Source organism: Balaenoptera borealis (assembly GCF_965194805.1).
Source record: "Balaenoptera borealis genome assembly, chromosome: 6".
Taxonomy (NCBI): domain Eukaryota; kingdom Metazoa; phylum Chordata; class Mammalia; order Artiodactyla; family Balaenopteridae; genus Balaenoptera; species Balaenoptera borealis.
The window spans coordinates 55,224,238-55,241,098 of NC_138863.1; the positions used below are offsets into that span (position 1 = coordinate 55,224,238).

Consider the following 16,861-nt stretch of genomic DNA (forward strand, 5'->3'; position numbering starts at 1 on the left):
AGTTCTTAGAGCAATAGTATCTGATTTTCTGAAATGACTTGACAGTGACACAAATAAAAATAATCACTGGTTCTAAGCAGGGGCCTTACTTTAAAAAATGTAGATCCTTGGCCTGATCCCAAACTACTGAAACTGTCTCTACAGGGTGGTCCCAGTCTTGTATATTGTAAAAAATTCTCTAAAACATGTAATCATAAGGGTAATTATCAAAACAAACAAACAAACAAAATCCAGTCAGCTGGCCATAAACTTAGCCAATTACATAACATTACTATAAAGTAAGTACTGTGAGAGACTGGAAACAACTCTTGTTTTAAAATAGAGTTATCTCCCACCCCACCAATATTTTTAACATCTGTGCAGAATGCTCCCGATGCTTTGCTTCTGTTTGATATCACCGCCTTCATAAGCGTCAAGCCATTTATTCTACCATACAATCACTGTCAGCAGCAAGCAGGAGGGTCTGTGCTCTCCTGGGACCTTCTGCCACCTCTGGACCATCCCTCTTCTACTCTCAAAATCCACTGTTCTTGAGAGACTCAGAATTCCCAACTATACTACTTTCTCTCCTACTCATCATCTCCCAACTGCATGATTATTCCTTCACAGCTACCAAGGCCTCTGGAACCTGGTTCACAATCTTCCTCTCCATGCCAACTCTTCATTCATTTGTTCGTTCAAATATATTCTGAGCCGTATCACATGCCAGGAACTGTAGGAGGTGCTAGGGATACATTATTAACAAAATAAAACCCTTGTTTCCAGGGAGTTTACAATGCAGTGATACGGAATAGAGAAAGGGGACACCAATAAAAACAGATAAATATTGTAACATGTCAGGTGGTGGTTAATGCTCTGAAGACACATAAAAGCAGGTAAGTGGACAGTGAGTGATGTGGATACACGGGGGAGAGCAGGAGAAGGCTACCTGAAAAGGGTACCTTTGGAGAATGATTCAAGTGTGTGAGCACATATGGGGATACTTGGAAGAAAAGTGAGCTGGTCTGAGGGGGGCCAAAAATGCAAAGGCCCTGAGGTGGCAGCCTGCTTGGCACATCGAAGGAAAATGCTGGGGAGAACTAAGTGAAGTGGAACGTGCTAGGAGATGGGACCAGAGAGCTATATGCGGATCCAGATTATGAATAACATTGTAGACAACGGTCAGCAATTCAAGTATTTCAGGAGAGACAGGAAACCACTGGAGACCTTGGAGCAGGTGAGAGGCTTGATCTGACGTAGGTTTTAAAGGGATCACTCTAACTACTTTGTAAAAAATGACCTGTATGTTGGTCAAAGGTAGAAGCACAGAGAGCAGTTAGAAGACTATGGCCATAGTTTGGGTGAGAAATAAGGTGGCTCAGACCAGGGTGGAGGGGGAGGAGGAGGGAAGCAGAGGTCAGATTCCAGGGACATCCTGAAGGCAGAACCAACAGGATTTGCTGAGGGCCTGGAAGTGGGGTGTGAGGAAAAGAGAGGAGCCCAGGATGGCTCCTGGTAAGGTTTTTGGCCTTACCAAATGAAAGGACAGAGTTGCTGTTTACTGAGATAAGGGGGACTGGGAAGGAGTAGATGTGAGAGTGAAATTAAGAGTTCAGTTTTGGACATGTTAAAGTTTTGCTGTTGTTGTTGTTTGTTATTTTTGGCCACGCTGGGTCTTCATTGCTGCGCACGGGCTTTCTCTAGTTGCAGTGAGCAGGGGGCTACTCTTTGTTGAGGTGCACGGGCTTCTCATTGCAGTGGCTTCTCTTGTTGTGGAGCACGGGCTCTAGGCACGCGTGCTCTAGTTGCAGCACACAGGCTCAGTAGTTGCGGCACGCAGGCCCTAGAGAGCGCAGGCTCAGTAGTTGTGGCTCACGGGCTTAGTTGCTCCGCGGCATGTGGGATCTTCCTGGACCAGGGATCGAACCCGTGTCCCCTGCATTGGCAGGCAGATTCTTAACCACTGCGCCACCAGGGAAGTCTGGACATGTTAAGTTTGAGATGCCTTCTTAACATCCAGGTGGAGATCACCCTTGGTCACTTAAGTATTATTGTGGCTGACTTCCCGACACCCCGGATCAGGGTTCGTCAATTCAAATGCTTTCAAGGGCCAGGCAGGAAGCATGAAGTATTGAAATACAATAAGGAGAAGTAGAGACTGTGGCTGATGAGAAAGTAAATGTCCCATCTAAAGGGGAAGCTGCTCCTGAGCCCAGTCTAGTTGCCATTTGGAATCTGGGCCCCGTGTTCCTTTACCTTCCCATTTTGAAATAGAAAGAAGAATCTGGATTTTCAACAACCAAACCTTAGGGAAATAAAAAAGTTCCATGATCTATCAAATTCAAGAAGTGCTCAGTTAAATCAAGTCCTGACTGCAGGATTTATCGGTGTCCTTAATTTATTAATTTAAAAAATTGCAAAAAAAGATTGTGTTCAGCATTTCTCCAATTTACTTGACAGTAGACCCTCTTTTCATGCAGCATCTCAAGGGACAAGCGTTCCTTGGCACATACTTTGGGAAATGCTGGTTTATGCAAAAGTCCTCGATGTCTAATCAACCTATTTCCTCTTTGAAAATTGTAGGGAGTATATACCTTGCAGTTTAAGAGTCACAGTTGATCACACACACACACACACACACACACAGCCAATTTTGTTAGATGTTCTAACATCTAATACCAGACTTGAATAAAGTGTAAATGGAGCGATTACTAAAGTCTTCCAACTTGTTAAATACTAAGTGGGGCCTTGACCCTCTCCTTGGTGAAAAAACACTTAGTGAAATCACAGGGGCACAGAATCACTTCATTTCCCATCTCCTCTCCCTCCTTCACCTGTTGGGCTACATAATTTAGTGACAGGAAGGGCTGCCAATTACTACTATGCACTTGACAGATGTTCTTTGTTTTACTTATCTATGAGGAAGGAAGAAGGGAGAGGACAAATAAATCTGGAATGTAAAATCAGTAATAAAAAGACAAGACCAATACTGTTGCAGGTCTTTAAAAATATCGTCTAGGATACATTAAAATATTTGAGGTGCAAGGCTTGTCTCTGAAGAATTAGAGTGCGTAGTCTGTTTAAAAGAGCTCACAATACAGTTGAGGAAATCAGTACATAAAAATATAATGAATGTCAAATATTGTCAAGAAGTTCTATAAAGTTCAGAGAAGGGAAAGTTCAACGTGGGTTTGAGCGGCCAGTGAGAGTGTCACATGAGCTGGTCTTTGAAGCATAGGGAGGTATCAGGTTGAGAGGAGGGTGGTGGGAATTCCGTGCAGGAAAGACAAGGGCAGAGATGGACATAAGGCAGTTTTGGGAACCATAAGCAGACAAGACTGTACAGGTTGGGAGGAAAACGGGACACTGAGGCTGGATCCGATCATGGTGGTCTCTGGATACTAAGTAGAGAAATCTGGCCTTAATCATGTAGGTAACTGAAAGTCTTTGAAGGATTTTGAGCATGAATCTGCCAGATTCAGGAAATTGGATCTCAGGAGGCCATAAGGAGCCAGTGAGGCAAGAGCACTCTGCAGGATCCCAGGTTGAGGTGATGAGAGTCTGGGCTGGGGAGCCGACAGTGGGACTAGAAAGAAATTATGATATTATGAAGGAGAAAAGAATCAGTAGGACTTGTTAACCTATTGAATGTGGGAGAGGCAAAGAAGAAAGGAATGGCTTTGACCCTGGGTCCATGAGAGAATGATTACCCTGATAGCAAACTGGTTTATACATACTGATTTAAGGTGACAACAATACAACTAAGGAGAGATGCCCAATCAAGTAATCAGTGATCTAGGACTAGAACTTGGGAAGGACAGGCAAGAAAGGTGCAGTAAGTTACCACTGTATGGTACGTGCTGTGTGCTAGATCCTTTACCAATATAATCAACTTAGGAGAGAAACAGGGATGGACTTTGCAATTTGGCACTATCTACACAAATATCAGTCAAATCAGGAGAACTGTAACATTCAATGAAGACTACTTCATCACTTTCTCTATGTCCCTTCACTATGAAAACAGCCATCACACAAAAATAGATGCATTAAAATACACTACATCATATTATATCCCAAGATGACTCAGAATTTCTGATTTCCGTAAGTTAATACTGGATTTTAAGAAGTGATGAGACAGGGAGAGAAAAGAACTGTAATTGTTCTTTATTCTTCTCTCCCTTGAGGGAGATTAACAGACACAAAAGAGGAGGCAGGAAGGAACCAGAGGAGAAAGTATCTGGGAGAGTTTCCACCTGCTGAGATAAACAAGAATGAAAGCAAACTCTCTCCTTAAAGAATAATAACCATTTGAACAGTGTCTCTTACTTTTCCAGAATTCATTATCAATTTGCGGACGTGCTCCTTTATTCCCATCATAAAACTTTCCATCCACAAGCCAGCCAGGAGTCACACATTCCACCTTTACACGTCCTCTGGCAGACCAGGGTCTCAGTTCCTCCCTGTTGTTTAGCAAAGTCACCCCAGAGCTCAGGTGCAACGGCAGCTCAACAATGCATGACAGATGTTTCTGCAGCAGTCAGCAGTCTTTTCCATTTGCCATAATTCTCCAGGGTGAACGGGGTCCATCCCTTCCTTCCCTCAGCAGCCAGAAAGGCCATGCTGCTTAAAATGTCTCTCAATTTAAATGCCCAGGGCAAGGGAAAAATGAAAAAGCCATAACGAGAAAGGACAGAGAGGCAAGTGAAGGGTAGAGTAGAACTGCAAACTTAGAAAGCATCTCAGCATGCAGTAGGAATTTAACATAAATGTGTTTTCATTCATGGTACTCTTACTTTTTTTAAACTCTAAAAATGTAATGCAATAAACATTATAGCTGTGTGTAATCACAGATTTAGTTAATGGTGCAACTGCTTCTAATGAACAGAAGGTAGATGTCCTCTTTGAATTCTATAACAAAAACACCAATGTCAAAAACTCCCGAGGATAGAAATACCTGCTTTAGAATCTGTGAAAGATATACACACAAGGAAACCCTGATTCTTACAGATTCCCCTGCAATCTCTTGCTAGAAATAGGAGAGGGAGTTCTGACAGGGTTTGTAGACTGAGGGTTCCTTAAGGAACACCCCCAGAAATGCATTCCCACCATCTAAAATGCATTCCACCATTTTCACGTGGAACTGGCTGTCTCAAGACCCAAGTCTGTACTATGGAATATCAGATAACTGATGTGTGTACTTCTAGAAACTAGGCAATATACTTTCAACATATGAAATGGGGGGAAAGAGAGTGGGACCTTCAAGATGGTGGAGGAGTAAGATGGGGAGATCACCTTCCTCCCCACAAATACATCAGAAATACATCTACATGTGGAACAACTCCTAGAGAACACCTACTGAACGCTGGCAGAAGACCTCAGACCTCCCAAAAGGCAAGAAACTCCCCACGCACCTGGGTAGGCCAAAAGAAAAAAGAAAAAACAGAGACAAAAGAATAGGGATGGGACCTGCACCTCTGGGAGGGAGCTGTGAAAGAGGAAAAGTTTCTGCACGCTAGGAAGCCCCTTCACTGGTGGAGACCAGGGGTAGGTGGGGGGAAAGCTTCGGAGCCACAGAGGAGAACGCAGTAACGGGTGCGGAGGGCAAAGCAGAGAGATTCCTGCACAGAGGATCACCACTCACCAGCCTGAGAGGCTTGTCTGCTCACCAGCCTGAGAGGCTTGTCTGCTCACCCGCTGGGGTGGGCGGGGATTGGGAGCTGAGGCTCGGGGCTTCGGAGGTCAGATCCCAGGGAGAGGACTGGGGTTGGCTGCGTGAACACAGCCTGAAGGGGTTAGTGCACCACAGCTAGCCGGGAGGGAGTCCAGGAAAAAGTCTGGACCTGCCTAAGAGACAAGAGGCCATTGTGTCGGGGTGCATGAGGAGAGGGGATTCCTTCCCTGTTTGCCCACAGAAGGCAGAGTGCCGCCTAAACGAGCTCCAGAGATGGGCGCAAGCTACGGCTATCAGCTCGGACACCAGAGACAGGCATGAAACACTAATGCTGCTGCTACAGCCACCAAGAAGCCTGTGTGCTAGCACAGGTCACTATCCACACCTCCCCTCCCGGGAGCCTGTGCAGCCCGCCACTGCCAGGGTCCCGAGATCCAGAGACAACTTCCCCGGGAGAACACATGGCATGCCTCAGGCTGTTGCAACATCATGCTGGCCTCTGCCTCTGCAGGCTCGCCCCGCATTCTGTACCCCTCCCTTCCACCGGCCTGAGTGAGCCAGAGGCCCTAATCAACTGCTACTTTAACCCCGTCCTGTGTGAGCGGAAACAGATGCCCTCAGGCGACCTACACACAGAGGCGGGACCAAATCCAAAGCTGAACCCCAGGAGCTATGCAAACAAAGCAGAGAAAGGGAAATCTCTCCCAGCAGCCTCAGGAGCAGCAGATTAAATCTCCACAGTCAACCTGATGTACCCTACATTTGTGGAATATCTGAACAGAGAACAAATCATCCCAAAATTGAGGCGGTGGACTTTGGGAGCAATTGTAGACTTGGGGTTTGCTATCTGTGACTGATTTTTTTCTGACTTTTACGTTTACCTTAGTATAGTTTTTAGCACTTGTTATCATTAGTGGATTTGTTTACTGGCTTGGTTGCTCTCTTCTTTTTTTAAATTATTTTTCAATTTTTTTATTTTAATAATTTTACTTTTTATCTATTTTTCTTTCTTTTTTTTCTCACTTTTCTTCTGAGCTGTGTGGCTGACAGGGTCTTGATGCTCCAGTCTGGTGTCAAGCCTGAGCGTCTGAGGTGGGAAAGCCGAGTTCAGAACACTGAACCACCAGAGACCTCCCGGCCCCACGTAATGTCAATTGGCGAGAGCTCTCCCACAGATCTCCGTCTCAGCGCTAAGACCCAGCTCCACCCAGTGGCCAGCAAGCTCCAGTAATGGACACCCCATGCCAAACAACTAGCAAGACAGGAACACAACCCCACCCATTAGCAGAGAGGCTGCCTAAAATCATACTAAGTTCACAGACACCCCAAAACACACCACTGGACGTGGCCCTGCACACCATAAAGACAAGATCCAGCCCCACGCACCAGAACACAGGCACCAGTCCCCTCCACTAGGAAGGCTACACAAGTCACTGAACCAACCTCAACCACTGGGGGCAGACACCAAAAACAATGGGAACTACGAGCCTGTAGCCTGCAAAAAGGAGACCCCAAACACAGTAAATTAAACAAAATGAGAAGACAGAGAAATATGCAGCAGATGAAGGAGCAAGGTAAAAACCCACCAGACCAAACAAATGAAGAGGAAATAGGCAGTCTACCTGACAAAGAATTCACAGTAATGATAGTAAAGATGATCCAAAACCTTGGAAATAGAATGGAGAAAATACAAGGAACGTTTAACAGGGACCTAGAAGAACTAAAGAGCAAACAAACAATGATGAACAACACAATAAATGAAATTAAAAATTCTCTAGAAGGAATCAATAGCAGAATAACTGAGGCAGAAGAACGGATACATGACCTGGAAGATGAAAGGGTGGAAGTAACTACCGCAGAGCAGAATAAAGAAAAACGAATGAAAAGAATTGGGAAAGTCTCAGAGAACTCTGGGACAACATTAAATGTACCAACATTCGAATTATAGGGGTCCCAGAAGAAGAAGAGAAAAAGAAAGGGACTGAGAAAATATTTGAAGAGATTATAGTTGAAAACTTCCCTAATATGGGAAAGGAAATAGTCAATCAAGTCCAGGAAGCACAGAGACTCCCATACAGGATAAATCCAAAGAGAAACATGCCAAGACACATATAAATCAAACTATCAAAAGTTAAATACAAAGACAAAATATTAAAAGCAGCAAAGGAAAAGCAACAAATAACATACAAGGGAATCCCCATAAGGTTAACAGCTGATCTTTCAGCAGAAACTCTGCAAGACAGAAGGGAGTGGCAGGACATATTGAAAGTGATGAAAGGGAAAAACCTACAACCAAGATTACTCTACCCAGCAAGGATCTCATTCAGATTCGAAAGAGAAATGAAAACCTTTACAGATAATCAAAAGCTAAGAGAATTCAGCACCACCAAACCAGCTTTACAACAAATGCTAAAGGAACTTCTCTAGGCAGGAAACTCAAGAGAAGGAAAAGACCTCCAAAAACAAACCCAAAACAATTAAGAAAATGGTAACAGGAACATACACATCGATAATTACCTTAAATGTAAATGGATTAAATGCTCCAACCAAAAGACACAGACTGGCTGAATGGATACAAAAACAAGACCCAGACATAAGCTGTCTACAAGAGACCCACTTCAGACCTAGGGACATATACAGACTGAAAGTGAGGGGATGGAAAAAGATATTTCATGCAAATGGAAATCAAAAGAAAACTGGAGTAGCAATTCTCATATCAGACAAAATAGACTTTAAAATAAAGACTATTACAAGAGACAAAGAAGGACACTACATAATGATCAAAGGACCAATCCAAGAAGAAGATATAACAATTGTAAATACTTATGCACCCAACATAGGAGCACCTCAATACATAAGGCAAATGCTAACAGCCATAAAAGGGGAAATTGACAGTAACATGATCATAGTAGGAAACTTTAACATCCCACTTTCACCAATGGACAGATAATCCAAAATGAAAATAAGGAAGCACAAGCTTTAAATGACACATTAAACAAGAGGGACTTAATTGATATTTATAGGACATTCCACCCAGAAACAACAGAAAACACTTTCTTCTCAAGTGCTTATGGAACATTCTCCAGGATAGATCATATCCTGGGCCACAAATCAAGCCTTGGTAAATTTAAGAAAATTGAAATCGTATCAAGCATCTTTTCCGACCACATGCTATGAGACTAGATATCAATTACAGGAAAAAAACTGTAAAAAATACAAAAACATGGAGGCTAAACAATACGTTACTAAATAACCAAGAGATCACTGAAGAAATCCAAGAGGAAATCAAAAAATACCTACACACAAATGACAATGAAAACACAACGGCCCAAAACCTACGGGCTGCAGCAAAAGCAGTTCTAAGAGGTAAGTTTATAGCAATAAAATCCTACTCCAAGAAACAAGAAACATCTCAAATAAACAACCTAACCTTACACCTAAAGCAATCAGAGAAAGAAGAAGAAAAAAACCCAGAGTTAGCAGAAGGAAAGATATCATAAAGATCAGATCAGAAATAAATGAAAAAGAAATGAAGGAAACAATAGCAAAGATCAATAAAACTAAAAGCTGGTTCTTTCAGAAGATAAACACAATTGATAAACCATTAGCCAGACTCGTCAAGAAAACAAGGGAGAGGACCTAAATCAATAAAATTAGAAATGAAAAAGGAGAAGTTACAACTGACACTGCAGAAAAACAAAGGATCATGAGAGATTACAACAAGCAACTATATGCCAATAAAATGGACAACCTGGAAGAAATGGACAAATTCTTAGAAAAGCACAACCTTCCGACACTGAACCAGGAAGAAACAGAAAATATAAACAGACCAATCACAAGCACTGAAATTGAAACTGTGATTAAAAATCTTCCAACAAACAAAAGCCCAGGACCAGATAGCTTCACAGGCGAATTCTATCAAACATTTAGAGAAGAGCTGACACCTATCCTTCTCAAACTCTTCTAAAATCTAGCAGAGGGAGGAACACTCCCAAACTCATTCTACAAGGCCACCATCACGCTGATACCAAAACCAGACAAAGATGTCACAAAAAAAGAAAACTACAGGTCACTATCACTGATGAACATAGATGCAAAAATCCTCAACAAAATACTAGTAAACAGAATCCAACATCACATTAAAAGGATCATACACCATGATCAAGTGGGGTTTATCCCAGGAATGCAAGGATATGCAAATCAATCAATGTGATACACCATATTAACAAACTGAAGGATAAAAACAGTACGATAATCTTAATAGACGCAGAAAAAGCTTTTGACAAAATTCAACACCCATTTATGATAAAAACTCTCCAGAAAGTAGGCACAGAGGGAACCTAAGTCAACAGAATAAAGGCCCTATATGACAAACCCACAGCCAACATCGTTCTCAATGGTGAAAAACTGAAACCATTTCCTCTAAGATCAGACACAAGACAAGGTTGCCCACTCTCACTGCTATTATTCAACATAGTTTTGGAAGTATTAGCCACAGCAATCAGAGAAGAAAAAGAAATAAAAGGAATACAAATTGGAAAAGAAGAAGTAATACTGTCACTGTTTGCAGATGACATGATACTATACACAGAGAATCCTAAAGATACCAGCAGAAAACTACTAGAGCTAATCAATGAATCTGGTAAAGTAGCAGGATACAACTTTAATGCACAGAAATCTCTTGCATTCCTATACACTAATGGTAAAAAATCTGAAAGAGAAATTAAGGAAACACTCCCATTTACCATTGCAACAAAAAGAATAAAATACCTAGGAATAAACCTGCCTAGGAGACAAAAGACCTGTATGCAGAAAAGTATAAGACACTGATGAAAGAAACTAAAGATGATACAAACTGATGGAGAGATATACCATGTTCTTGGATTGGAAGAATCAACATTGTGAAAATGATTATACTATCCAAAGCAATCTACAGATTCAGTGCAATCCCTGTGAAAGTACCAATGGCATTTTTCACAGAATTAGAACAAAAAGTTTCACAATTTGTATGGAAACACAAAAGACCCCGAATAGCCAAAGCAATCTTGAGAAAGAAAAACAGAGCTGGAGGAATCAGGCTTCCTGACTTCCAGCTATACTACAAAGCTACAGTAATCAAGACAGTATGGTATGGGCACAAAAACAGAAATATAGATCAATGGAACAGGAGAGACAGCCCAGAGATAAATCCACGCACATATGGTCACTTTATGTTTGATACAGGAGGCAAGAATATACAATGGAGAAAAGACAGCCTCTTCAATTAAGTGGTGCTGTGAAAATTGGACAGCTAGATCGAAAAGAATGAAATTAGAACACTCCCTAACACCATACACACAAATAAACTCAAAATGGATTAAAGACCTAAATGTAAGGCCAGGCACTATAAAACTCTTAGAGGAAAACATAGGCAGAACACTGTATGACATAAATCACAGCAAGATCCTTTTTGACCCACCTCCTAGAGAAATGGAAATAAAACCCAAAATAAACAAATGGGACCTAATGAAGCTTAGCACAGCAAAGGAAACCATAAACAAGACAAAAAGACAACCCTTAGAATGGGAGAAAATATTTGCAAATGAAGCAACTGACAAAGGATTAACCTGTAAAATATAAAAGCAGCTCATGCAGCTCAATATCAAAAAAACAAACAACCCAATCCAAAAATGGGCAGAAGACCTAAATAGACATTTCTGCAAAGAAGATATACAGATTGCCAGCAAACACATGAAAGGATGCTCAAAATTACTAATCATTAGAGAAATGCAAATCAAAAGTACAATAAGGTGTCACCTCACACCGGTCAGAATGGCTATCATCAAAAAATCTACAAACAATAAATGCTGGAAAGGGTGTTGAGAAAAGGGAACCCTCTTGCACTGTTGGTGGGAATGTAAATTGACACAGCCACTATGGAGAACAGTATAGAGGTTCCTTAAAAAACTAAAAATAGAACTACCATATGACCCAGCAATCCCACTACTGGCATATACCCTGAGATAACCATAATTCAAAAAGAGTCATGTACCACAATGTTCATTGCAGCACTATTTACAATAGCCAGGACATGGAAGCAACATAAGTGTCCATCGACAGATGAATGGATAAAGAAGATGTGGCACATATATACAATGGAATATTACTCAGCTATAAAAAGAAACGAAATTGAGTTATTTGTAGTGAGGTGGATGGACCTAGAGTCTGTCATAAAGAGTGAAGTAAGTCAGAAAGATAGAAACAAATACCGCATGCTAACACATATATGGAATCCAAAAAAAAAAAAAAAAATGGTTCTGACAAACCTAGGGGCAGGACAGGAATGAAGACGCAGATGTAGAGAATGGAGTTGAGGAAATGGGGAGGGGGAAGGGTAAGCTGAGATGAAGTGAGAGAGTAACGGGGACATATATACACTACCAAATGTAAAATAGCTAGCTAGTGGGAAGCAGCTGCATAGCACAGGGAGATCAGCTCGGTGCTTTGTGACCACCTAGAGGGGTAGGATAGGGAGGGTGGGAGGGAAACGCAAGAGGGAGTGGATGTGGGGATATATGTATATATATAACTGACTCACTTTGTTGTACAGCAGAAACTAACACACCATTGTAAAGCAATTATACTCCAATAAAGATGTTAAAAAATAAATAAATAAAATAAAATAAAATGGGGGGAAAAAAACTCTTCAAGAATGTTCACTAATTGAATGTCCCCCAAAAGGAAAGTTTTCATAAAAAGTTAACCTCCGCTTATTGTGCATTTCCAGTTACACAAGAAATTCTTCTCAGTATTATAATGGCAAATGATAATATTCAGACAAGTGCTGGGCAAAACAATCACCTGTTTTGACAATGAAGAGAATTCATATGCCTAATCCCCATACAACCTTGCCTGTAGAATAGACACTGAAGTAGTAATAAAGTAACTGTGTAAACAAAAATAATTTACAGAATGGGCTCAATGGGATAATTAAGCACCAATAATTTATTTTCTCTATTGATTTTAATTCCCTTAGTTCCCTGATTCTACAATTTTATTTGTAACCTGATTCCTGAATCTGACTGTTACCAGATTCCATGAAGCTCCAAACAGAAGTTAGGGCTTGGCAGACCAGTGAGAGACTTGGAGGAAGAAGACTGTTCAGATCCCTTTCCACCTCCATGAATGAGGAAGGAAGAACAGAACATTCATGTTCCAGAAGCTGCCTCTTGCCTCCAGGTACAGATGTGAGGAGAACACTGCAGGGCTTCACTTGGCTACCCTTCCTGTAGTTTGTACTCTGAAAAAGGATTCTAAATCACAGAAAAGCAAGAGCAGGATATTCACGACATCATCAGGTAGATCTACAGAAAACAGTGAGTTTTCCTGTGGAATAAAAATCTTCACAGCAAAAATTTCAGACTTAATTAGCAATCCCATCATATACTAATGGTACTATAGTTGCATAAAATAACACTTTACACTGTTATCTTACCTGCCTACTGTCCCTTTGAGAGGATGCCGAAGAGGAGGCACTTCTATGGGTGGGGGTGGATGTTTTATGAGCAGGGGATATGCCCTTCTCATCTGAACTCATAGCTGCAGTCTGAATCTAGTTGTATGCACTGAAGACCATCCCAATCGTGTCTCAAATTCACAGACAAAGAAGCAGATGATTTTTCAGCTTTAGTCCATTTCATGAATCAGGTTTGACTAGAAAAGATGAGGCAAATATTGAGGGTGTCCAAAACACCTAAAAGCAAAATGAACAAACAAAAAAAACCTCATGTGAATGATTTAAAAATCATTAAATTAAAAATCATTTTATCTAGGCAACAGTACTAAAAGGTGAGAGGAAGAACTCTGACACATTACAAAATACTATTTCTTCTTCTAGATTTTAAGGTAGAGGATAAAAGTGTTAGTATGTAACAAAAGTTTGTCAACATGGAAAACAGGAAGAAACCACACGTTAAAGTGATATTCTTCCCTTGTATTGTTGTTGTTTTACAGCAGATTACAATGCTATGCTCTGGACCCTCATGCCAAAGTAGATCAGTTTCTTCCCTTGAAACGTAATTTCCCCTGCTCAATGGATTATAATAAGAGCTCCGTCCATGTCTGTCATCAGTTTAGTTCAGTCATGTCATGCATGTGATGGTTAAATCTGACACAAAGCAGTCAGTGACAAAAGGCAAAAGAGTTGATGTACTTTATGCATCATATGGTCCAGCATTTGGGAAGGATCAGGGAATACACATATGTACTGTTATCTGTGCTTCAAGACCACAGCACACCTACATATGACTCGCAGCAACCAGCAGGCTCACAAGTATCTACAGACTGACAGGCATGTCCTGGGACTGGGGTAATGATGGAGTTGCTTTACTTATCCACAGCCAAGAACCATTTCATTTTTCATTTGGATTCATATAAGGAAAGTCTGCATTGTAACTAATAGGGCTAAAAACTTGTCCCCAAGAGAAGCATTGTTCAATTGGCAACACAGTTTGCTAGAAAAAAAATTTTTTTAAAGGTAAGCATGATAGTGTAAGATGAAAAGCTTACACAACAAACAATCTGTGTCCCAAAACACTGACAAGTAAAGTGAACTTGTCCTCTCCTAAGAAGGTGGAAGGCTAAGTTCCAGGCCCAATCTTAATCATAATACCTTGAAGGAAGCATACAACCGTTGGGTAAGTACTTTAGCACAAATTAGAAAAGAAAGCTGCTGGTGATGAAGAGAAATCAATCCTTAGGCCAAGAAAAGTGAGACCTAAACTTTTCAGTCCAGAGGGGGAGACAGTCAATGAAAAAAATCAAAAAAGGATGAAGATGCATGGAGTATTAGGAGGACACATGGCGAGGGCAACTCACTAGGTCTGGAGGTCAGAGGTATCCCTGTGCAAGTGGGTTTGAGCTGAGATCTGAAGGATACGAAAGAGTTAACCAGGTGTCTGGTTGTCCAGCTGGGTGCGATCAAGGAATTCATGCTGGTCAGTATGATCAGAGCACAAGGAGACAGTGCCATGATGGTCAAAGAAAGGCACAGGTCAATTCCTGCAGGGCCTTGTAGTACATGCTCAGCATTTTGATTTTTATCATGAGCATAGGAGGCCATAAAGAGGTGAGGTATAACCAGATTTGTGTGTTTAAAAGATCACTTTGGCAGCCATGAGGAGAACCAAACTGGGGAAGTAAAGAAGATGAGGGAGGCCTGATCAGGAAACAAGGGATAGTGAACTAGAGAGGTGGCAGGAAACTCAGCACCCAATCCTGTCAGTTGTGAGTGGATATGGAGGAGGAAAAGCGGTGTTGAGGATGGTTCCCAGGTTTCTGGTATTCCTAGCGAGGGCTGACCAAAGGAAATCCACGATTGACAGCAGGTCATGAGTATGGTTTCAGACGTGTTAACTTTAAGGTACAAAGGAGGCATTCAAGTGGGGACAAACACATGGAAAGGTAGGTCTGGAGCTCCGAGGAATTTAGGCTGGAGACAAATGTTTAATAGACTATGTTAACAGTACAAATGTATCGAATGACTTACGTATAGATCATGTAAACTCTGCAAGTGCAAGCAAATTAAATTTTATACAGGTCTATAGTTATATTTTTAAAATCTGCAACATTATGTTAACAGAGTATGTGACCCTGAATATAATCAGGATTTTAATGGTTAATAGGTTATAGAGAATATTCGAAAGAACAATCCCAATAATTAAAAGGCAAATGACTATAAATTGGAAAAACTTGGGACTTTCTAGTGCATAGAACTTGTGCTCCTTTCATAAGATTTTGACACCACTGTCACCACAGGAAAAATAAAAGCTACTTACTCCCAAAGTCGAAGACTTTCTCTCGAAACAAAACTAGTGTTTGGGCTAATAGAAATGTAAAGAGCTGTGGAGCTCTTTCTTTGGCTTGAGATCAGGTTTTGTTTAGTACTGGCAAGAGACAGTAATAAGCTGACACTTGCTAGGTGGTCAGCTAATCCTTCTGTTTTATGAAGGCAGTCTAATAAGCGTAAGTAAAGTTTCTCAAGCCAAGCTCTGGTGCCAGCAAACAGAAAGCAAGAACACTGCTCAAATTCTTGATGTGAAGTACTTTGCTTTCTGGTCCAAGATGCTTTAAAAGTAGATGCTGATACTTGAGCTAAAAGTATGGAAGTTCTGTGATGTGCTCAAGCGCCCCAAGGGATGAGGCTGAGACAACCAAACTCATCAAAATCTCATCCATTTGGAAGTAAATTTAATCCAAGCTACATCAAGGGCCAACATTTCTTCTGATGTAGTTTTTCTTTTCGCTAACAGCATCCAACTGCACTTTCCTCATTAACATCAATGCTAACAGTTTGGTTTTAATTTAAAATGATATTTTCAGGGTAATCTGTCTTTGAAGAAAGGGCAGCATTTTGGTTGAATTATAATTATGAATATCTTGAATAATATCAGGAATGTGGAAAAGGTGAGTGAGAGAATTTAATTCATTCCAAGAATTGTTTTTGAGGTTACTGTTTTTGTTTCTATTATTTTTAAAAATCTCTTTTAACAAAAAGAGTTTCAGGTACCTAATATAAGGTTGAATGAAATGACCTTTAAAGATCATTCCAATCTGATTATAAATCAAGTGTCTGATCACTGCTCTATTTCAAAATGCATTACAAAAGTAAGTCTAAACTCTGTTAGTAGGTTGCAACTATTTATTCATTATTCCTAGAATGTAAGAATTGCTGTGACATTTTAAAAAAGACTTATTTCATCTCTGTCAAAGCACATCTTCAGAAATCGCCGAAACAAAATTCTAAACCTATTTTAGACCATAGATTTTAATGTCAGCACCAACATAATTCCTCTACTCAATGAGAAAAGTATTGTGGCTGAAAACAGCAATATGAGAGCCTAACATCTAATTTCCCTGTTTCATTCCTCCTTCACATCAGTGGGATCACTACAATTGTTTCTAAGTACTGCAACATTTGCATTTACACTGAGTGACATAAAATTCAGATTTATGACCTAGGGACCTAACTAAAGCAAAAAGTGGCAGGGAAGACTTCTACGACTTGTTATTTACAGGCATCATACATTGTGTGTGTTCAGAAAAACATTTGAAACTGGGCACTACTTAGCCTGGGCTAAGTTGTGATGTGGTAACACACAACTCCAGAATCTCAACGGCTTACAAGAAACGTTTATTTCTTACCCATTTACATGTCCTTTGGAGGTCGGCCGC

At 40.8% G+C, this 16,861-nt stretch overlaps 1 protein-coding gene across 13 annotated transcripts in view; it reads right to left on the minus strand.

Annotated features, from left to right (window-relative positions):
- Positions 1 to 16,861, minus strand: part of OSBPL6 (oxysterol binding protein like 6) — a 198,344-nt gene that overhangs the window by 81,225 nt on the left and 100,258 nt on the right. For all 13 annotated transcript variants that reach the window (XM_082395628.1, XM_082395623.1, XM_082395629.1 and 10 more), the window contains one exon: positions 13,125 to 13,382. In XM_082395628.1, the coding sequence (XP_082251754.1) occupies positions 13,125 to 13,226 (102 nt within the window). In that variant the 5' untranslated portion in view covers positions 13,227 to 13,382. Of the gene's footprint in view, positions 1 to 13,124; positions 13,383 to 16,861 lie in introns of those variants that run through there.